Raw genomic sequence first — 24067 nt, forward strand, 5'->3', positions numbered from 1 at the left:
TACACCATATTCTGGACATAAAGTAGATGAAAAAGCAACCATAAAGTAAAAAACGTGTGGTGCACATACAGTATGAGTCAAATGGGCTTAGGATTTAAGTACTGGCTTCTTTCTTCTATTTTCCAAACTAAAAATGAATGTTTTATTTTATGTTTATTATTCCTGTTTTAAGTGTATGTAAAAAAAATTCTGTTGAAATTTGTCATGTACATCATACACAACAATGCTTTCAGTCATTCATCTACTGCCCAATAGAAAATTGAGGAATATTTTTCTTGTTGGAGGTAATACATTAATGAATAAGGGTTAGCTTAAACTTTCTGCATGTTACTATACCTGCTCAACTTGTAACAAATCTACATTTTCTTCTCTCTTCCTTATTTGCTTGTAATGATGCTTCAAACACTTTCTCTGACCTTGGACCACTTTCATCTGTGTCAAGTAGAACCATCTCCCATCTGCATATTGCCTTTTCACAGAAATAGCATGCAATGGAACAATAGTGTACACATTTTGTGTAAAATAGATAATAATAACAAAAAAATAATCAAAACATGTGTTGAGTTTTGACAGTTTATTGTTGAAAAAGAAACAAAGTAAGGTCCGACACAGCAGAAAATTAACATAATCATTCCATAAAACATGACAAATCTTTTAAAATGGTCCACATACAATCAGAAAAATCAAACAAAATCAGCATTTATGTATGTCTAAATTCCTTAGTCTCCCTAATTTATTATCGTTCTGTAATTTATATCCAAACACTACAGCTGATTTGGAATTACTTCATATTCTTCATCTGAATGTATCTGCCCCCCCCACCAAAAATCACCTGTACTCCCTCTTTAAAGTAAACACTTGTGTCAGTTTCTCATTTCCTTTCAGTAACAAAACGCCACAGATCTGTAATGGAGGTGCTGAATGCTACAAGCCAACCTGTGGTGAAGCAGAAGGAATGTAAATCTGATATATACTTCTCTTTTGTCCTTCAGACAGAAAAAAACCCCAAAACATTTAATATGTTGCTCAACAATAAACCCAAGGAGAAAACATCACAACATGGAGTGTGAAATCACACAGTACCTTCCAGACTGATAAAAGTTAGTAGTCTGAAGTAAACATATCGCATCGCGGTAAACATCGGCTGACACCTCAAGGTTCATGGATCTTGCTGCCGCTATTTGAAGGAAGGTAAATTTGGCACTTTTATGCTTATGTCGCCGATGTTGATGTTTTTGGGCATTTCCGGGAGGTTCATGTTCTTTACCGCTGACACTGCGCGAGCCGGTGCTCCTGCGATGCCAGCCTGTGCAAACCCAAACACATATACACACACAAACACACACACAAGGAGATTTGATAAGAAACAAACCAGTGAAGCAAAAACATTAATAGAGATAACAGCTGAACACAAGAAGACACAGGACAGAAAACACAGCTGAACGAACAACAATCATCTGCTGACAAAATGCAAAAGCACTGAGACGGACAACATATGCAAAACATACATTCAGATGCCTTTAGAGCTTTATATGCACATGCATTTTCTATTTCTAGAACAATGGACATCACAACCAGAGCCAATTAGGAGTCAACTGTGAGGACATACTGATCTAAACTACTCATTCACTGACTCTGATGTACTGAGCAGAACTGAACATTCATCAAATGGACAAAAAGGCGGCATTGCTTGGAAAGTGAACCCACCGGAGGACTGTGGGCCGGTGGGGGTAAAAATGCAGGGAGAGAATTATGTGAAGCAGAAAAATGGATCTGGGTTTGAAGATAAATGATGCTCGGATAACCACGCAACTACAGAATGTAGGCGTCAAAGTTTTAGCCATTAATAATGCAGGTGATACTGTACCTCTAGATATGACTGTAGCTAGCATTTTTCTGTGTGAATACATTTCTGTGAGTAGAGATATTAATGTGGTGCCATGTACACATATATAGTAACATCTCAGTCTATTAGAATATCGCCGGAGGATTTATTTATTTTAGTAATTCAATCAAAAAGTGATATTCTATTTTACTGAGTTGTACATATAGCTACAAATTTTCTGTCTAGAAACATTATTTGAACAATGAGCCGTGTAAACATTTATTACATCTATCATTGATATTATGGGAAGGTTGTTAGTCTAATAGAGATAAACTACTCTCAGGGTAAAGGAGGCGCTATACTCTAACACAGTGAATCTCAACAGGAAGCTCGACAAGGCAAATTTAGCCTCCAATAAAAGCATCAGACTAGGAAAATCTAAATATTTATAGAGGAAAAAGTCTCCCTTTTTCTTCTATGGCATAAAAAGACGATTGAGAACCACTGCAGTTAGAGAACTCCAAAATAAATCTTTACTCGACAGACCCATAAATAACCAAACTGATCAGCAGTCCTGTACATTTACTATGTGAGAAAGACACTCAAAACAAGCTTAAAAAATATCACAGGGTGAAGAAAAAGTATGTCTGCTATGTAGATAAATTCATGTCCTTCTTCCACGAGGTTGTTTCAATAGGCTTTTTGTCTAATGGGGATTTCTTCCTGTGCCAGGAATCAAGGACACTAGAGTTAGACGGGAAGACAGCCAGGTCGCTAAATGAGAGGAATGCTGATTCAGAGCAGAGGATTCAGAAATCACAATCATTGTCTTGCGGGAATTTGTCTGAAAACCACCTCTCTTGAAAAAGATAACAGTAATCTAATTCTGTGTACGAAGTTCGAGGCTTTAGATGAATTTAGCAGAATGCAATATTGCCCGTAAAACTGCTGTAACAATGTTTCTTATCATCTACTGTTGAAAAATGTGTGCTACATGTGCTAAACTAAGTATTTACCCTGCTTAGTTTCTTTTGATCTGAGTTGGCGATTCTTAATAACTGTACAGTGTTATTTTTGTATGCAGTAAATCTGGCCTTACAGTACAGTCTTAGCAATATTTTTACATTTATTACCTCAGTTTGAATATGCAGAATTAAATTTGCATTTAGCTTGCTGCTGTTACACCTGAATTATCCCCATGTGGGACAATAACAGGACATTTCTTTTTTTAATCTATTTGGTCAGGATAACAAATTTTGCTGTATGATAAATTGTTCCAGACGTTATCGCAATAAATAATACTACAAAAATTTTTTTAAAGGGTTTTATTGACTCTAATGGCCTTTATTTGATAGTGAATTGACAGGAAAGTGGGTAATGAGAGAAGGAGCAAGACATGCGGAAAGGCTGGGAATCAAACCTGCGACAGCAGCGTTGAGGACTAAGGCCTCCATATGTGGGTTGTGCATAATCCCTGCGCCACCACAGCACCCAGTATTGTTGTTTTGAGACAACTTTTAAGTAATGCAATGGTAATGACAAAATAATGCAACATATTCTCAAAGATCAGTAAACTTTAAATTCTAATGAACATTTAACACTGGAACTGGAAAACATTTTAAATACCCCAAATAAATAAACAGAGCGATAAATTTTCAAGACTTTGTAAACAAAATTTTCCTTCAAAAAGGGCTAGTTGAGAGCAAACCACCAAACTGAAGACTTTCTATCATCCAGTTTTTGGTAGAAAGAGGGAAAAAAAGAGATAAACAATAAATCAGGTAAATGGAAATCATTGAATTTGTTTCCATTTATCATGCGATTAATGGATTTTTTGATTATTGTGACAGGCCTACTTGTAACCTCACTGAAAGCTATAGAGATGTCTTCCTTTTGATCTATTATCCCGCTGAAGCTGCCATTGGTTCCAGTAGTAGAGAAACACCATAACCTGCAGGACACTAAATCCTAAGGACCAGGATAGAGAAACACTGGTTTAAATGACATCTTTCTGGGAGTATAGAGGTACAAGACTGAAGTTTTTTGACTCTACTCTGCTGTCAAAGTGTTTTGTTCTTAGTTGTAGAGTTAAATTGAGGCATTTTTGGGTCTGTCGTGAAAGATTCCTACTGTGTGTTAGTGTCGTCAGTTTACAGTTAGATGAAGGGCCATGTGGAGAGGGTCAAAGGGGACGTAAAAAGTTCAGTTAAGGTTACAGTGTTTGGTTGTAAATTTAGAAGTACCTGTGTCTACCTGTCCTGCCTGGTAGACTGAAAGATAAAGGTCTGTAAAGAGAGAGAAGAATGGAAAGAACTGGACAGGGTCAGGAAAAAGAGGAATGAGGAATGTTAAAGCAGATTAAAGTAATTACAGTTTATCTCCACAGATAGTGATAGGACCTATTGTACACCGCATCTGGAATCAGAAGAAATATTAACCTTGGTCCAGTTATTTTTATTTTTTATCTTTTACTTAAATCTTAATGAAAATAAAATAGAGCTATGGTATTTAGGTTTCACCAGATTGTAGGAAGGATAGCTTCATCCTTGTTGCCAGAAGCTGACCTTTAAACGAACAGTCAGATTGAATTAGCATCAGTGCATGAAAACCTCTGTGGTCTACAATAGGTCCAAAAAGGAAAAGACAGAGCAGCTCTTGATGTCAGAACAGTAAAAGACTGCTTACAAACTGACAATCGAACAAAAAAATTATCTGTCAGGTTAAAAGCATACAATGAAACTCACATTAATGTAAAAAAAAAAAAAAGAAAATAGACTAAATTAATACCTTTGATCAATACACAAAAAGCAGCCATCCAGCATTCTTTATCTTTGTCAACTAAAATTAAAACTTTTTCTTACTTGTGTTTAGTGCAATTGACCTTTTAGACATTTAATAAATCCTGCAAACAAAATGAAAAGATAATGATCTGACCGAATTGTCTCTGGCTGTTTCATTTCATTTTTTCACCAAGCAAAGGATTATTTGCTGGTCGAAGCTGAAAAAAACAATGCACTTTAACAAGGCTCTAAGCAGGGACACTCGATTAGAGATATGATGCAATAGGAAATTTTTACACAAAGAGCATCTAAAAACTTCCATTTTCAAATAACAGGCCAGATACTGTAAACCAAACTTTAATGATATGAGATTTACCTGTGACAGATTCTGCAGATTCACTGGATAGTGGTACTCTTAGTGCAAAATGCACCAGATGCATGAATATTTTTAATAATGTGTGTTTAAGGCATAGACCATGTCTCACCCTGGTCAACATTAAGAAGCAGTGAAGCGGAAGGAGAAGGCTGAAGAGAGCACAAACACTCTGGAAAAGGTCGGGAGCATCCACAGAAAGTCGCTGGAGAGTAAGCATGCAGGGTGCAGCATACACACATGCCTGCATACTGTACACAACGCCTCAGAGAGGTGTGGAGGCAGAGTCAAGTCAGCCAGCAGGCAGAGACGCGCTCACCTCAGATTTCTCCATCTTGTTCTGGGCGTCCACCTGCGTGATGATTTCGTTCATGTTGGTCTCCAGGACCATCCCGCCCATCACCATCTCCGCCAGAATGTGGTGGACCTGAAGCAGGAGAGATCCAGAGCATCTTCAATATTTTAAGTCAAAGACAAACTGCTTACCTCTGTCCAATTTTGTCTGTTTCTTGACTATAAATACAGGCCACTAATGCCGTACAATCTAAACAATTGAGAAATAAAAAAATAAAATAAAAGATGTACAGACACATTCACAGAGTAAACAAATAAATTTACAAAGCTCAAACAAAGAAAGTTCTGCTCCTGGAAATGGACTGGTGAGCCAACGGCATCTCTCTGTTCGATGCCTGGGTCGATTACTGGTATAAAAACCAGTAAAAAGTTCCCAATTTGGTTTAACTATGACAGCAAACTGAAGTCTTTTGTAAAAATACTAGAGAAAGCCCCCCTCTGTGGCCTCATACTGCTGGTCAGCTGGTTGAAAGAGGGCTAATGCACTTCACTCTCCTGCAAACAAATCTGGCATCTTGGAAGTATTTTCTATATTTAAAAAAAACAACAACCACAGACTCTACTGAAGAACATAGTCTGACTAATTGTCCAGCTTATAGCAACCAGTTGTATCCAAGTTAGCAGTAGCTGTTAATTAAATCATACATTTCGATTTGACATTCCTGCAAATACAGCAATTTTGTTCAAAGTTATTTTGAAGCCCTTCTGTTGACCGGTGCTCACTGTGCTCTGATGCAGTTTAAATAAGAAAGAACACATTTATTTAGGGTGAAATCATTGTGTATTTATGAATTATGTATTTATGAGCAGCAAGAGAAAAATGCATCAGATTCTGAAAGATCAGCAACAAAATATTCGCCGTGTCCCGAAAGCACCTGGTAATTTGACACAAGAGAAGCAAACAGAACTTGCTGTGATGCGTGTCGGATGATTGTTGCAAATTTCTTGAATCAAACATGTTTTGTGACTCATCTGTAATGTAGCCTGTTGTTGCTTTTCTACAATAAAGAATACAAACATCGTTTGAGCAGATGGCGATGTACATGCAGAGGTTAAATATATCTGAAATGCATCGGCTGTGTCCTTATTATGCAGTTTGGCTGCGGCAGACTGAAGACAGCAGCAGCTGGGAGTCATACAGAGGGTAAGTCCTGATGCAAGCAGCTCTGTGTTAGTAATGTTATGGTGGACAACAAAGTGCGTGTGTTTCTTTTTTGTTCTGACAGTACATCATAGAGTTCAGGCGACTACCTAAAACCCTGAATTTGCACAGTCTGATATATTTATTACTTCAATCAATGTGATTTTTTCTTAAGTGAATTTGTTAAAAGGAACATTTTTTATTGTTAAAGAAGGGCATCCTGCACAAGGTTCCTCTCTGTTTCAGTCAGAGCTTGTTAGCTTTACAGTTGTTCTATGTCTTTTCAGAGCCCCTTTATGAAGAAATATCTTTTTTAACTTTTGACTTCTTTTGCTACCATGTTTGTGGCAAACAGCCCTATTTAGACTGTGAAAGGAAGATAACTCTGACTATAACGCTGACAGTAAAGGCTTAGACTTGGGTGTGTTTTGTTCAACCTGTAGTTCAAGTAAAAAGAACATCTTCGCATATTCTAGTCAGTGTTTTCAGTGAGTTTCTGAAGTAAAATCCTTAAAGTTTGCAAAATATTCAAGAGAAACCTAGAATGAAGTCAGTCAAATCAGATAACACACACATTCACATAGGCCATTCAATGTTTCAAAAAGGTACAATACTAAAATATCACTTAATGTGAAGATAAATTATTCTAGTGCATCCAAAGTATGTGCTATTAATAATTAAACGTCTGCTGCATTAAGGTTTTATGGTGAACTGTTATTTCTTTAAGATATCTAGTTTTCCTTAAGCGACCAAGTGTAACAAAGATACATGAAGTCAAAAGTATCCGTTCCAGGGGTGCAACAGTACACAAAAGTCACAGTTCAGTACGTTTTCGGTTCGCTTCATTTCAAGAGAAACAAATAAAAAGTGGCCTTCATTCAGCTGACCCCTACAGGACCTCTTACAGCCTATTTAGTGACATAAGCAAGTTTTTATGACAAGCAGTTATACTGGAGTCTATTTGGGATTTGTCAAAAAATGTGGAAAACCACCATACACTCTTTTCTTTTACACATAAAAGGCGTATATTTTTGCAAGGCACTGTGTTTTCTGAATCTAATAAAGCATACATTGCCTTTAATTACCACAATATGGGCTCTTTAAATTATTAATAACATGAAATACCATATATGATATAAAACTAGCTAATCTAACTGTGTAATTAACCAATGAACTCATTACATCACATCTAATCAGCAGTATGTTCTGGTTTTAGGTTGTTTTTAGGAAGTTGGTTGTAATAAAACCATCAGATGTTGTGTAACATGTTCCAATACGTGATTGTTGATCAGACAAGCAGAGCACGATAAATCGGGCCATAATCACTAAAGGATATTATTACAACAGTATCATAAATAATCATGATGAGTCTTGAACAAACATGATCATAAACATTACATAAAGGAATGACACAAATTCCTACCTTGTCTACATGAAAAATTAAGTCAAGCTCACAGACATTCTCGAAGCATTTGTCCAGCGTTTCCACGAAAACCTGAAATTAACATAAAAACAAGCTAAGAAACACTCTAAAAGCAAACCAACAAACAGTAACCAATAATGTCAAATCTGCAGGGTTTTACCTGGATTAAGTCTAAAATTCCTAATTCACTCTCTGATGAGTCGACACAAAACACGAAGTACAAGGTGGCGTAGTGTCTGTAGATCAGCTTGTAGTCCAATCCTCCAATCAACCTGAGATGCAAAGAACAAAAAGTGAATTAAAAAAATAAAGTTGCAATGATCATGTTTTCCTGGCCAACAACAATCCAAGCCTGGATTGGTTAAAACTGGAATCAGCGGCTTCATTTTTTAAGCATTAAAAACACACAATAAATAATTAGATCCAGGTTTCGTGACAGAAGTAGTATTGACTGATTGATGCATATCGATCAATGAGCAATAGTTTGTTAAAACCTTATGAAAACGTATTTCCAGAAATTAATCTCGACTCCTTTTGATCTTGATGACATCAGCTCCAATAGGTTAAACATTATTAGGACATGCACTTTGGCCTGAGCTTGACCCATAAAACCTTCAGAAACAAACATGTTATGACAGACAAAACAGAAGGTGAAAAGCAACAGGATGTTTTCTGCTATAAAGGTACTGATAGGAAACTATATACTCTAAAAACAAAAGATATGAGAAGCAGTGAGTCTGATCAAGGGTTTGATAATAAAAAAAAAAAAAATCTGTTGCTGCATTTCTGTTGCCACAGGAAATGTTGCAACCCTTACGAAACCTGTGCAATAACTCAACTGCCTGCTAATACAGAGACATTTGGAGTGCTTTTACAAATGTATTATTATGACCAGTTAAACGTTTTGCAGTGAAGTGCTTCACTTTATTGTTTCACACTTATCAATCAAATGAGCAGCAGGATGTCAAGAGAGGAAATGCGCACAAACACTCTGCAGCCACTCATTAGTGAGTAATGAATTACTCTTGCAAGAGACCTAATGTGCAGATGGATTTCGTAGCATTGAGACTCGTTGCAAACAGTTTCAGTCACCTGTAGGTCATTACTTACAATCCGCCTTCTAGGAAATTGCAGACGTTTTCGTCTCTTTTCGAGACCAAGTGGAAAGTTTCCCTGATGATCTGTTGCTCTGTGTCTTCATTCTGCACAGAATAAAGAGAGACGTTCAAAAAAGAACAATAATTTCTGGTCTTTAATTTAGTTTGTTTTTTTATGAAAGGTTATAAACACAGATGAAAACATGCACTGAATGGTTAATTGATAATGTTCTTAACCTTTGCTTGATTTTTAACTGAGCTGAGAAAAATCCAATAAAGCATATAATAATGCTCGATGCATTTATGGACTGAAAATGGTGGAAGTTTTTACTTCTGGTGCAATTAATGAATGGAGATTTTTGTTCCCCACCTGTCGATCTGATCAGATGTTTTATTTTTTTTTAAATTATCCGATTCTGAACTCTTTCTGGCTGATAGGTGCATTTTTAATAAAGAGGTGATAAACAACATGTTGAAAGGCAGAGCTGTTGGGCAAATAAGTCCTCAAAGATTTCTTTTAAATACTCCTAAATCAGCAGAAAGTGATTACACATGCCAATAGTACACAGAGGTCACGAGGAAGAGAATTCATATCAGATTTTGGACCATATCAGAGTTATGTCACATGTTCTTCAGGGGAGAAAATGTTGCTTAAAACAACATATTTTTAAAGTGTTTGAAGTTAGTCTTCAAACACAGATTTGTGACTTAACATTGTTTTATTGAAAGTCCTACAGCGAAAGGGAGGGGAAAAAAACCCTCTAAATCTCCTACAGTGAGGCAGCGTTACCAAAGGGAGTAAATAACTCTCTGGGGAGCCCGAACGGATCAGTGAGTTCGAGGAGAAAGGAGACGGCAAATACCCAGCGTGCTGGGGGCAAAAAACTGGTCATGTGACCTGCAGCATGGGACCAGCAGCTTTAACTGTATTTACAGTTTAATGATCCAAACAAGAGCAGCAGTGAGAGACTGAAAATGACAAGCTTCTGAATTTTTCATCATGATGTTCAGTGATTTATAAAACTCTGATTCAAAGTGAAACATTCTGCTCCCTCCTTATTTTGGGTTAACATAACAAAAGCTGTCTGAAAAGTCTAAAATAAATCTTGCACGGGAAACTTTAAAGAAATACAAGTTTTTATTTGAGTATGTTTATTCAGATGCCCCAAATAAAAATGTAAAGTAACAACAGCTTAAAATAAAAATCACATTTTCTGCAGTTATTAGCAGCCTTAACACAAAAACACAGTTCAAGCCTTTTGTAGTGTATATATTTATAATTTGATCCAGGTTAAATAACTTGCATTTAGAACTTCCCTGGGATATAAACATGATGTGACACACAGACACATTCCTAAGAGAGCAATAAGCAAGGAAAAGAAAATTGTCAAAGGTCATGGTGGGAGAACTTCATCCAAGATGACTTGGAGGAGAACAAATATAAATAACTCATTTTTAAGCATTTACCATGGGAGCCAATAACAGTGGAAGGCACTGTGTGGATTTTGCTCTATAAAAATAAAAAAAATGCAGCAAAGAATAAGACATTAATGCAGGAGGAAGTGTAATTAGAGCCCTTTAGCAATACAGTAGACTCTAATGGACCTTTAATTGCTAGAGTGCATTCTAATAAAGTGCTTTTTATCCTTATGTTGTTTATAAATAATAAGTAGACTGTGTAGCTAAACAGTAACATAGACATATTTTAAATAAAGTCGCTTTACTTTCATGTTCAAACAGACATTTGCCGGTCATTTGACACCTATGAGAATATCACACACAGACAACATCCAGTGTAAAGCAAAATCATCTATATTTATACTAAACCCCCCGTATGAATGTGGCCTGTTTATTTGCAATCTCTGTATCCTCTTCCATTCAACAGGCACGCATCATTCATGACTTTTCCATCAACAGCAGCAAACGCAGCCCCTCCCTATTCCAGATAATAAAGATAGTTCTCTCAGCTCACAGCAGCCCACACAGTGTGTGAAATAAAATCTCCTGCAGACGGTAAGCCAACACCTTGGCTTACAGAATAACAGATGGTGTCTACACAGCCTTCTTGTAATCCAATCAGTCGCAACTGATCCTCCTCAAATGTGTACCAATCATTGTCTGCCTCAATAAACAGGTTAAATATGAGGTGGAGAATTAATAGGACGCCTTATTTTATTTTTAAACAAGACTGTCAATAGTTTGGTCAATAGCAGAAAACAGAGGTCAGAGTCAATTTGTGTTTTGCAAAGCTGCTGATATCTTTTTGCAGATGTGTGTCTGCAGTTTTCCTCTTCCCTGCAGACACACATCAGGGTCTGATGGGACAAAAATGTCCCAACAGACCACTGGACATGTCTCCAAAATTCAAGATCTTTGATTTGTAATTGGCTTTTTTCAGCAAGTCATAAGAGATATTATTATTTGCAATGTTATTCTTGTGTCAATTTTGGAATTATGGACAATTAAATCTAAGCCAGTTCTGGATGTTTTCTTTGGAGTAAAAGACTTGAATGTAAAACAAAAAACATTTTTCTTGACTAACATTGAAAAGACCAACATATGCACTATTTGAAAATGTGAGTAACACATTGTATACATAATAGAGTAATAAAAAGATTGGACTTATTCATGGTGGGTAGAGCACTTTGTAGCAAAACATCCCTACCACATGATGCTGCCATCCCAGTACTTCAGAGTTAGGATGGCTTCCCTAAAGCTTACTGGTCATTACTGCTACATTTTAATTTTACTTCCATCAAACAACAGGACAGGCATCCAAAGTACAAACCACCATAGACTGCCTCTTAATTAGTTTTGGTTTTTTTGCAGTTTTATTTATGTGCCAATCTTTAAATTGTGGCTCAAAACTTAAATGAGATCATAACCCATTCTGAATCTTAAGCATGTCTGGATGTTTTTTGGAGCAAAAGACAAAAATAATTGAAAAAAAGTTTAACATGTTTAACATCAAACAGACCAATATGAAGATACAGCTGTGGAAAAATTAAAGAGACTACTTAAAATGATAAGTTTCTCTGATTTTACTTTTTATAGGTTTCCGTAAAAACATTGTTCTTTTATTCTACAAAATACTGACAACATGTCTCCAAAGTTTCAAGCAAAAATTTTGTATTTATTTACATAAAATGAGAAATGCTCAAAATAACTTAAAAAAAAAAAACATGCAGTGTTTTCAGACCTTTCAGAAAACAAGTTCATTTAGAAACGACAATACTAATGCCTTAACTCAGAAATCAATATTTGGTGGAATAACCAGGAGGTCTTCAATGGGGCTCTGTGCAGTAGGCTCTTAATTTTTTTCCAGAGCTGTATATATTAAAAACACATTAGAAACACATAATAATAATAATAATAAACTTAAAACGTTTATGATTAAAGTTGCTGTTTATTGTTGGATTATTAGGGGTGGGGCACCCCAGCTGGGGTCACACAGGGCACCTTGCCATCAAGAACCGCCACTGATGTGATGTACAAATCCAATTAAGAGAAGTCAGCACTGCCTGCTCTGCAAAGACTATTACATAACCTGACTATTTTATATTTTAGTTTTATCAACAGAGCAGGTACTCAGAGGAAATAAAGGCTAGAGTTCAACACGAGTTACTCACAAGGGCGCCATTAAAGTCATGTGACACAAACACTAAACTCACGTCAGCCACACAGCTGGATGTTCACATGAAACCAGCATAAAACTGGGAGCAACCCTCTCCTCATACTGGCTCAGGCTGAATGAGAGAGCCTCGTTTTGGATTGCACATCTTTAATTATTCAGTGTTTTCTTTAAAGGGCATCGTGGAGTAGACGTTTATACGACTAAAAAAAAAAAAAACAATAAACACACATGCTTCCTACCAGCCAGGAAGCTTCCAGCGGTGGTAGAATGTGTCCAGACCACTGATTTCATTAGAAAGTGTCACGTTTTAAATTATTAATCGACTTTTCTTTTTTTTTTTTCTAATTAGCTCGCGGCGAAAAGTGGAAATAAATACCCAAAGTGGCTGAAAGAGCCTGTTTTTACTCACATAATGTTCGTAGAATTTAGAAAGCCTCGGTTTGCCGTGGTTGTTGAATATTAAAATGGCTTTAATCATGATTGTAGCTGAAGGGGGGAGGCGGACAGCGCGGCGGCTTCAGCCTCTACTGGACTGGGTTCTGTCGGATCCGGAACGAGCCGGACCTGACTGGGTTTCAGGGCTTAAAATCCCGTCTGGATCTGATGGTTTCCAGGTTCGCCGGGCTGCTACTTCTCCATCGTCTCTGCACGGAAATATTCCACGTCAAGAGAAGCAGTCATCCGCCTCTTCTTGCTACGGAAGCCGCGATGGATTAAAACTCTAGTTTTCTTTTTTTTTTAGTTCAATTTCCTTTTCGGGTGCGTGACGCCAGAATTATCCACACGGGGGCGATGCGGAACACAAATTGTAAACACTCATTAGTTGAGCTGATTTTCAATAAAAAAATACAAACCTGAATCATAAACTCTGATTGGCCCTCTGAGTGTATTTGGTTTTGCTTGTTTCTTTATATTTAAAAGGGGTTTAATTTAATTATTTTTATTATTATTTTAAGGTCAAATCAAAAGGAACCCTTTAGAAAACATTTTTCACAGTATAGATTAAATATTGAGAGCCTAATTATACAGTTAGGACATTAAAATCAATCCATCCATCCATGTCTCCATTTCAGGTTGATTAAGTAAAACGCTAAAGATAACACAGTTTGGGGGAAATGGTATTTTATTTTAATACCAGTTGGGTGAATTTCCAAAGAGCTGTTAAGTGAAACGTTGCCTTTTAGTAGATGATCAGCTTAAGGTTGCACATTAAGCGGGTCTTTCCTTCTTTTTTGTTTAGTTCCTTAATGCCATAACTTTTTAATACAGTTTATCTGCAGCATATAGCATTTTCTAAGCCTAATACTTTTTGTCTCCTTGTATTCCTCACTTTCATTACCCTTTTAAGCTAAAACAAATATGCAAAATATGTCATGTGGCAGTCAGGTATTAGGACTAGATGGATCATCTCGAGTTGAGCAGATGGATCCATGAAGCATCATCTGGTTAAGGGCAAATTGCTCTCCTGCTGTGGTCAACATAAACATGCAGTGGAGGCGGGTGCCAATTAGAGCGCTATTTCAGATGATACTTCAGATGATGAGGATCAGCGATCAGTGCACCGGCAGAGAAGAAACCAGAGGAAATCAAAGCAAAACAAAGGGAGAAAGAATATGGAGTTCTTAAAACCTAATATATATATATTAAAAAGATTCCCCTTCTGAATGAGTTTGGAAAAAATAGTAACATATGACTAGAGAGTAATTTGTTTAGCTCTTTATGAAGTGAGGTCAGTAGTTTCTTTAAAAATCTCCAGATTTTCTGAAAACCATGTAACTTAGATTAATGCAATACACATAACAAAACAATGTTGAGCAATTCCAAATAAATAACAATAAAACTGGGTGAGGGCAAAAGATCAACAACTTCAGCTGGAGCTCAGGGGTAATTGGAAAAAACCTATTTTGTGTTGATGCATACATGGTGTCTCCACAAAGGCAATGTAAGACAAAAAGACCTGCAGTATATGGATAAGATCCAGAAAATCCTCAACCAACCCATCCAGATGAATTCACACATGGCTGTAAGACTTAAAATGGAAATTCTTTCAGGAGTTCAGTTGGAATATATATTTTTTTTTTACATATGGAAGTTCATATAATCAGCACAAGCCTGTTTGCTACAAATGGAAACTGGTATTAACTTAACTGAAGATCTTATTGTTACTGAATGCTGTTTATTGGCTTTGGAGCTTTCATTCAAACTTTTTATTTATTCATTTGTTTGTTTATTTATTTGTTTATTTATTTGTAGCATGAACGTAAACCCAGTCTTCAAATTGACTTTAAGGAAATCTAAAATGACTAACTTTGTTAGCATTTGTGAGATGATAGTTGCAGAACTTTTAAAAGAGGAGATTCCATGCGAATGCCTCACATGTTTAAATTGTTTTATGTAAAAAGTTGGGATATTTCCTGTAAATTGAGCACAACTTCAAAGAATTAACAAAAATGTGTTTTGTGAAACTTTTTACTGAATTGGAGGCTGAACCTTTGAAATCTTACTAAAGGTTTATCTGTAGTAGACCCAAAACCAGTTGAACAGTTTCATTTGAGCCACCTACAAATCACTGGCATGACTTTATAGGTGCAGGTAGTTCTTGCTGCAGGCTCTAAAGCCCCACATGCGCTTCAACCAGTGGGGGGAGCTGCACAACATCTGGGACTGATGATGTGGCAGCTGTTCCTGAAACTTGGCGCAAGCCCCCATTCAAAGAAGGTTCTCCACTTTTCATGCTGCCTGTAAACATGGTGGCCTGCCTTCATCTCAGCCAGGGAGGATTTTTCCTCTGACACAGTGCCACATGTCGGATTACTGAAAATAATAGGCGTGTTTTCCTGCTGCAGCATCACAGCTCACCTGATTCCACCCACCGCCATTCAAGAATTATTTTAAAATAAAAATATTTGAGTAAACTGTCTGAATAGGTTTTAGAAAAAAAAAAAACTGAAATTGCTTTCAAATCAGCATTGCTGTAATACTCTGCATTTCTTGGGAGCGAGTGCACAGCAACATGCAGAAAACAAACAGTGTACACTTTGTCTTCACCACACATCAACCATAATTACCTGCTTCTTTTTACTCTTTTTTTTTGGCAGGAGAGGGAAAGAGATGATTCCACCTGTAGAAAAAGCTTATGATGAAGTTACATAAGCTCAGGCAGCTCCAACAGCATACCAGACATGATGGAAAAAAACTACTTGCAGGTCAATGTGAACACAGCCAGACAGGTTAAAACATGAAGGAGACGGTTGAGCTGCAGAAGAATATGGATGCAGAAAATATCTGTGACTTGATGCTTTTTGTGAAATGTGTGAGAAGTCAACAAATAACCAAATGTATCCAAATGGTTCACTGAGGCTTTTTGAATAATTTGAATTTTTTTCCCCTCATGAGAAAATAATTACTAATTTTAAGCATATCTTACACCCATTGAGATTTTATTTTACATTTTGACGCACTACAAGCAGTCTTGACTTTGACTGTGCCATTCTAATAGAAGAACATGCTGTCAGATTTAAACCTTTTCAAAATCACTCCATTTGGGACATTTTAGGGTTGTTTTGGTATGTCAGCCTCCACCCGGTTCAAACTCTTATGCAGCTTCCAATGGGTTTTTCTTCAGTATAACCTGGCATGTTGGACCAGCTGACCTGTCCCTGATACAGAAAAAGAATCCCCAGAGCATGATGTCACTACCATTATGTTTCACAGAAAATCACAATAACATAAATTCAAGTTTGTGGCTGCAAGGTGGAAAAACTTCAAGCCTCATTCTGTAGAGAATATCATGCAACACCTAGTTTGTTACTTCTCAGCCTTTTTTCCCACGTTTATCTCCTCCTCCCCCTCTTGTTTGTGAGTCTGTTCTCTGAAAACACCTTGGACAGTGAGTTTGTTGATTGTGTGATGAGAGGCTGCACAAACACAGGGTGCATAGACTATTGTTGGAGGAATGCCTGAGAGAGAGAGAGAGAGAGAGAGAGAGAGAGAGAGAGAGAGAGAGAGAGAGAGAGAGATAAAAGCGGGGTGGAGGGTGTGTTTGTGACAACGTGGTGGAATTGGACTCATGGATTAGCTCAAGCTGGCAATGTAAGAAAAAAGTATTAGATTGGTTTAAAAGAAATCTAAGCTTACTTTTACAATAAGGGATTTCTAACAAAGGTGCACCCGGTTACTTTCAAAATAATCTGAAATGCACTAATGAAGAATTTCATTTAGTAAGCCATGAGTGTTCACCTTCTCTTCCATAGTGGTACAGTCCATCACCGGCGCGTCCCCAAATTGCTGCGCCAGCCTATAAAACTTCCCAACAGAGCAGATAAATCAGAAGTTTTCATCCGACGCGAAACAAGCAGGGGAAAAAAAAATCAAATTAAAATCCTCCTGTGCAGTGCAGACATGGAGCAAACCGAGGTGGTGAAGCCCGAAACTCTGGACGAGCTGACCGCAATTCTGCACAAGATCTTCGAGAGTGACAACATCAATGTGGAGGAGGTTCAAAATATCATGGAATCATACGAGAGCAAACCTCACGAATGGATGAAGTATGCAAAGTTTGACCAATACAGGTAATTAAAAAAAAAATCTGCATTTACACAGGGATTCATTTGCAGATAGTAATTGCATTTTTACGCTTTGTTTTATTTATGTCAGAAGTACATTTAATTCAGCTTTTATTTTATATAGAAAAAAAGGAAATGTCTTTTTAAAATAGGCCAAGTAAACTCTGTTGTTAAAGTTTGTTCTCTTTAAATGAAGAAAACTGGGAATGAAAGGAGCTATTTGTTGTCTCCATCTAGTGCGACAGCTTCCAGCACACCTTATTTAAATAAAAAAAGAACCTATTTGCATAATTTATTCGGATTTGGATTTATTTCCAATATACACGAGCAGTTTTCAAGAGAATGAGGAGCTTAGTCCTTGATACAGTGAATGTAGTCCTCTAAAATAAAGAGCGCTGTTCTTTCAGAGAGAAAAACTGAAGATTTTCCTGCAGATAGTTTGGGTTCGTTTGGACTCGATGAAAGGCGGGTGGAGGGGACCCGACGGGGGAATCCAATCAACACACAGGACAGGCACACACCCGCTCACCCCTTCCACGCACCTCCGTCGTGCGTGGAACGGACGACTGTGCGCAAAAATCCAATAACACCATGTCTCCACTGGAAAAACACGCACATGACGCACACTGGCTTTTTACAAGCTGGGGGGTTAAATTTGGTGTTTTTATGAGACGAATAAAAGCAATACCTTCAGAGGGCAATTAATCTTTAGGTTTTGATGACGCAAAATTCATATTTTAAGCATTTGTATCTGTCTACCGGAAATTGTTATTAATACTCGTAGTTTTAGTCTCATTATTATTTTTTGTTGTATGTTATTTTTTACACATTAGACAATAAAATTAATTTTAAAAATAAGGCTGGCATTCAGATCTTGAGATATTTTTTATTATTTTCTTTAAGCAAAATAATGTATTCTTCGAAATAAACTCTGTGTATCATGCCATGCAAATTGGTAAATTGGTAAATGCTAATATTTAATACTTAAGTAATTAAATATTTTATGTGAAAATAAATAATAATAATAATAATAATAATAATAATAATAATAATAATAATAAACACTATCCACTATAAAATATATATTTTTGAAACTAGTTTTTGTCATCAAAATCTCATGTTCAAACAGTGACTCTCTTGAAACTATTTTTTTCTGTCAAGCTAACACCAAAGTTGATGTTAAAGCCATTTTCTCTGTTCTAATTCAGTGAGTCTCTGTTGTTTTCTGCAGATACACGAGGAACTTGGTTGATGAGGGTAATGGGAAGTTCAATCTCATGATTCTCTGTTGGGGTGAAGGACATGGCAGGTGAGTTTACATAAATCACAAAAGTTGTTTTTTTTTTTCTTTTGTTTCGCACATTTACACCAGTTTTAATTCATCATCATGGTATGATTCTTCTTGGTTTAAATACTGCAGATCAGATATTTCTGTGTTTCATCCGCTATGAGTTACATTAGTTGCCTTGTGAGCAAATTCAAACATTATATAACTTTGCAAAAGAGGTTGTGATGAGGTCTTATCACAAACACTGAAGATCACACATTTATTTTCAGATTAAATCTCTTTGCAGGTATTCTATAGGCAGAAAACTGACATATCTCTGAAAGGTCAGCGCTTGCACATCCTGATGCCGAAGGCTTGTGTGCTCTTTGACACTTTGCAGTAGTATCCACGACCACACAGACTCTCACTGCTTCCTGAAGCTGCTACAGGGACAGCTGAAGGAAACGCTGTTCGACTGGCCGGACCGCAAATCACACGGAGACATGGTGCAGAAATCTCAGAGGATCCTCCAGGAGAATAAGGTCGCTTACATCAACGGTAAGAAAGAAAACTGGTTCTTTTTTTTTTTTTTTTTTGGTTCGTACTGCAGCCTTTCACCTTTCAACATTCTATTGCTTTTGCGTTGACTTACAGCATAGATATGTCCTATTGACCAATCATGTCCTGCTTTGACTCATGTGAGAGATGCAGACGTAGAACATCTCAATAAAGCAGACATTACCACACGGTATTTCAACTTCAACAGTTACACACCGGTTAGTGTGATGCTAAATAGGTCTATCGCTACTTCCCAGTTAGTTGTGTCTGCACAATGAACACCATTTACTTCTCCGCTCTAAGTCCACGCTGTGCAGCAAATGGAGCCTGAGTGTGATGTTTAGTGTCAGACTCGCACCTTTCCAGAGACGCCGTCTCTAAACATGTCTCTGTGTTTCAGACTCCATTGGTCTGCATCGTGTAGAAAACGTCAGTCACACAGAGTGCGCCGTGAGTTTGCATCTGTACAGTCCTCCGTTTGAGACCTGTCAGACCTTTGACCAGCGAACGGGCCACAAGAACACAGTCAAGATGACCTTTTGGAGCAAGTACGGAGAAAGGACTCCATATGTGAGTAGCTTATCTGAATCTGATTTTAAGTAAATGTATTAATGCATCTATAAAAATAGTTAAACATCTACAAAGCTGGATGTTTAATTTCTCATAAAAGTATTTTTGAGATATCGTCTTCCTTAAATTGGCACGTTCCTCAAGAACCTGTTTCTAAATGGATTTTTGCATGCTTTAAAATAATTAATGGATATATGTATATGTAAATGTAATTATATGAATGCAAATGTCTAATGTATCGAATATTAGGCAAAACAACTGAAAAAGCAGGGCTTTTTCAAATTTGCCGTATTATTTTTTCAGAATATATGTATTTTAGACAGAAAGCATAAGGCCAAAGAAGTGAAGCTTTTGGGAGAGTGAGTTATTCAACTCAAACCCCATAAAAGTTGGGTGGGCTTTCATTGATTTTTTTTGTCAACTGAAACAATGACTGTTGTGACATGATGATTTTAGGTTCATTCCTGCAAGAAAACAAACATGATCATTTGGTGATACGTTTTTGCCTGACAGACAGAGAGGATGTTATAAAAAAAAAGCGTCAGACTAGAAAAGTGTAGACTATTAGCTGAACCCAGACTTTCCTTCCCCCACAAACGATGCCCCCAGAGAGGGAAATGGGAGGTTTTTATGGTTTCTTGCTATGCTCAGTAGATGCAGCCCATAAGAACTTCAAACAGCATTCCCTTTAATTAATGTGACCAAACCTCTGACACATTTCCACTTACCTTTGCTGCACATTCCATACATAAAGCATTTCTATTTCATCTTATCATTTTACAGATAAGCTAAAATGAATTTAACTTCAACTTCAAGAAGTGTTTATTCCTAATTTGGGAGTTGGATAATACAGTCAAATCACGAAAATATTAAATTCTAGAATGTTGTCTGCTTGTTTTTGGCCATGCTGCCTTTGACATCGGCCTTATCTGTAATCTGCACTTTGTATAAGCATACCTTGACCATAAAACTTTCAAGTTGGTTCAATAGATTGCAACACAAAACAGGACAGATAAGATAAGTAAATGAGCATGAGCACACAATGAACTTAACCCAACATACACCCGACGCTCTGAGCAGCAGCTGTCGTCTGAGTTTTTTTTTATTTTATTAATTGGACAGTATGCTCAAAAAGTATTCACCTTCATACAGATCTCTTCTGTTTTTGCTAATTAAATTAACAATTAAATGTTTCAGATCATCAAACAATTCTTATATTAGACAGAGGTAGACAAGTAAATGCAAAAAACTATTTTCAAATTATTGTTCTATTTATTTAAAACAGCTCCTTTTGTTAAATCACTAATTGTTATGAAACACATTTTTTGAAAAGTTTAGTTCAGTTTTTCTACCCACAGCAAAGCCAGATTAATGTCAGACTTTTAGAGCTACTTGCAGGATTCACAAACTGGCAGCATTTAACACTGGAAAAAAAAGATCTCAAAAACCAACACATCATGCCCCTATCTAAAAGAAATTCAAGAATAGATGAGAAAGTTTCTGGAAATAGTTACTTTATGTGTTAATGGCAGAGGAACAACTTATCATTACAGGAAAACTCTTTATCCATTGTCAACAGTGGCTACTAGTTTGAGCTTTGCCCTTGGGAAGAAGCAAGGAAGAGGAGCATCACATACATAAGCATGATTGACAGCACTACGACCCTCCTCCTTGCTCTCATTGGTTGTTTCTGATGGAGTTGTGTATTTCTGCAGATAGAACTAGGAGAACGCAGAGGAGCTTGATTTTTTTATTTTATTTTCAGATTATCTGCCTCACACTATGCTTTCATGACATAGTGACAGTTTTAACAAATATGTAAAAATATTTGTTAAAACTGTCTCTTTGCTAATGTTCAAGATTCCACATTGGCAAAGAGACTCCTTAAAATAACCAAAGACTATTTCATTTACCAAAATGAAACAGATTCCTAAGATATGTAAAAAATATTATGTAGGTTGATGAGATCATCATAATCTTATGTGGATACCCTGTTTCATCTGACATAAAGCTAAGAGAGCATTTAATAAAATTACATTATTTTCTTCCCCAGAAATAAATAATTCAGGGTTGTTCATCATAAATGCTTGAAGCACTAACTTTTTTTTTTACACAGGGACAGGTTGTTCCCTTAATAAATAGTCATTTGAAAACAGCTTTTTTATTTAGTCAGATTAATTTTGATTAAAATATGTTTGGTCTAAAACATGTACAGTAAGTGACCTGTAAGGGTCAATAACTCTTTTTACAGGACTTATATGTTTTTTAAATGAATGCATTCACCTCACTTTTTCTCTCTTTTCTAAGACCTCAGTTTCACAAGAGAACAACTAGACGTCACGTAAAGGGCCTCCAGCAGATGAAGACATTTTCATTTAGAATGACGGCTGCATGAAATTAATTCAAAGGAAAAACCAGAAAAAGGTGAACCCACAAATGGCCATGGTTCCCATTGGAAAATCAGGAGTGGACCGGTTCAAAATGGACAATCCGCTAATTGGAAATGCTTTATCGCTGCCCAGTGTGAACTTGGCAAATACTGATGAGCACAGGACGAATGCATGAATAGGCTTGGACGTGGATTGAATCTGCCTTTTGTTTGCTTGGCCTGAAGAGAGCCTTTTTCCTACAATAACAACATTCCTGTCTGTCCACTACCTGTGTAACAACACTTTTGTAAAGTTGACTTGTAGTCAAACATTTGCTCTTCAATGTTTTTAAAAAGAGGAAATATTACTGTTTTAGAAATTCTCTTTTGTTTTCACAAAGGGGCAAAAAAAAAGCATCTGTTGTGTAATGAACAGTTTCGTTCTCAATCACTCTGTTATAGCTGTACTCACTGCTGATTCATGCCACTCAAAACTGTCTTAAATCTGTAGAAAGCTGAGGATTGTGACCTGTACAGTTTACCTGCAAAAAGTTTGTTCTGTTTGCGTTGGGAGTAAGAAGTGTAAAGCTTTAGAGTTTTGTTGTTTTTAAACATGTGATGCTTGTAATTTATTTGCAGAGTATCCTGTACTCTGAAAGAGTTTTTAAATCGGCAAGCTTTTAAATGTGTTCATGCCAATAGAGCAACGTGGAAAGCCTATTTTGTATTATTAGAAGATAAAATGTTTATCTAAAAACTCAGGATTTTTATTTTTCCTGTATTTCTATAGTGTGCAATCTTTCACAGCGCTGACTGTTGCATACTTCCATCACTGTAGAAGAATAAACACTATCTCATTTTCCCACATCTTCAGCCTGTCTTTATTTTTAAACATTAAGTAGTGTATCAAACTGCTAAACAAGAAGAACATGCAGTTCCACAAGCACAAACAACAAAGATAGTACCACCATTAAATATTAAAACATTTTCTCAAACACTATAACAAGACTTTAACTGGGAACTCTAATATTGCAGTTTATGAACAGATCACGTGTATAGCTCTAACTTTGGCATACAAACATTTGAACACCCTTATCAATCTGTAGTTTAGTTTGAGGGGAATTATTGATCGACCGTTACCTTGACCAATAAAGAGATGACACGAGACTGCCTAGATAACTGTATTTGATGTGTCTGCAGACAGTTAAAATCATGCCGATCAGAATATAAGGTGACTGTGTCATACTGTGAATGTGTTAGCAACTGAATTGCAAAGATAAGATGCTACCAAGAAGTGCCTACGTGCACAGATTCATTTTTCCATGTAGCTGTGTCATTGTGTTAGTTATATCTGTTTACATTTGTTCTGTCGGTGAGTGTTTTTTCACACTGCATTTCAGAGCCTCTGTATGATACATGGCTATAAGGTCATCCTTTATATTTAATAGCATTTTATTGGGTTCTATTGTTCACTAAGGAACGACTGCCACTTCACTGTTGGGTTGCACCTCAACCCAATGCAGTTTTTGTGGTTAAGAAAACTTTTAGTTTGTTTCTGGATGGATATTTGACCTTTTTTTAATGGCACAGTTAAATTCACTGGCTACATGGCACCAGTCCTTGATCATTTCATTTTGGTTGTAGTCAGGATTTTGAAAGCTTTTCTAGATCTCAGCTTGTTTTATATTTGATGTGTGTTTGGGATCACTGTGAAGTTTGGACATCAAGTTCCTCCAGAGGGAGCTGCCAGGAAGCATCCTGATCAGACACCTGGACCATCTCACTTTGAAAAACTATATTCAAGCTGCTGAAATATTCTTCCCCTGGATGATGGAGCTTTTCAACACATCTAAAGTTTAGTCCAGTCACCCTATGGAGGAAGCTCAAACCGCCTCTCCATGGGAGAGGCTTTAACAAGTTCTGAACCTGCACATTTTGGCAACCAGTTAGTGCCACAAATCACCACTTTTACCACATATCTGTTTAAAAATTCACACAAAAAATTAGATATATGACTTAGGCTGGCATAAAATATGGCATAAATCCTGTCAAAATGCTGCTTTTTTACAATGCTTTGTAAGACTTACTGAACTGGGAAAATTTGGTCATTTA

At 36.7% G+C, this 24067-nt stretch overlaps 2 protein-coding genes across 3 annotated transcripts; one reads left to right on the forward strand and one right to left on the reverse strand.

Moving 5' to 3' along the window:
• Positions 1–559: 559 nt before the first annotated feature.
• Positions 560–13402, reverse strand: ap3s1 (adaptor related protein complex 3 sigma 1 subunit). Of its 2 annotated transcripts, XM_023343913.1 has the most exons (7): positions 13037–13402; positions 9007–9098; positions 8057–8168; positions 7897–7968; positions 5298–5405; positions 4069–4110; positions 1239–1306 (listed from the first exon to the last, which is right to left on the reverse strand). In XM_023343913.1, the coding sequence occupies exons 1-6, from the start codon at positions 13103–13105 to the stop codon at positions 4075–4077; spliced, it is 489 nt and encodes a 162-aa protein (XP_023199681.1). In that variant the 5' UTR covers positions 13106–13402; the 3' UTR covers positions 1239–1306; positions 4069–4074. The 2 variants fall into 2 exon arrangements, with proteins under 2 accessions (XP_005794988.1, XP_023199681.1); XM_005794931.3 differs by lacking the exon at positions 4069–4110 and having other exon boundaries at positions 560–1306; positions 13037–13362.
• A 3270-nt stretch (positions 13403–16672) lies between these two features.
• cdo1 (cysteine dioxygenase type 1) lies at positions 16673–22822 on the forward strand. The gene is made up of 5 exons (XM_005794933.3): positions 16673–17198; positions 18424–18501; positions 18860–19017; positions 19418–19587; positions 21895–22822. Exons 1-5 carry the CDS (start codon positions 16855–16857, stop codon positions 21919–21921), a joined length of 777 nt encoding a protein of 258 aa, XP_005794990.2. The 5' UTR covers positions 16673–16854; the 3' UTR covers positions 21922–22822.
• Positions 22823–24067: the final 1245 nt, after the last annotated feature.

The sequence above is a fragment of the Xiphophorus maculatus genome, chromosome 12 (assembly GCF_002775205.1).
Source record: "Xiphophorus maculatus strain JP 163 A chromosome 12, X_maculatus-5.0-male, whole genome shotgun sequence".
Lineage (NCBI taxonomy): Eukaryota > Metazoa > Chordata > Actinopteri > Cyprinodontiformes > Poeciliidae > Xiphophorus > Xiphophorus maculatus.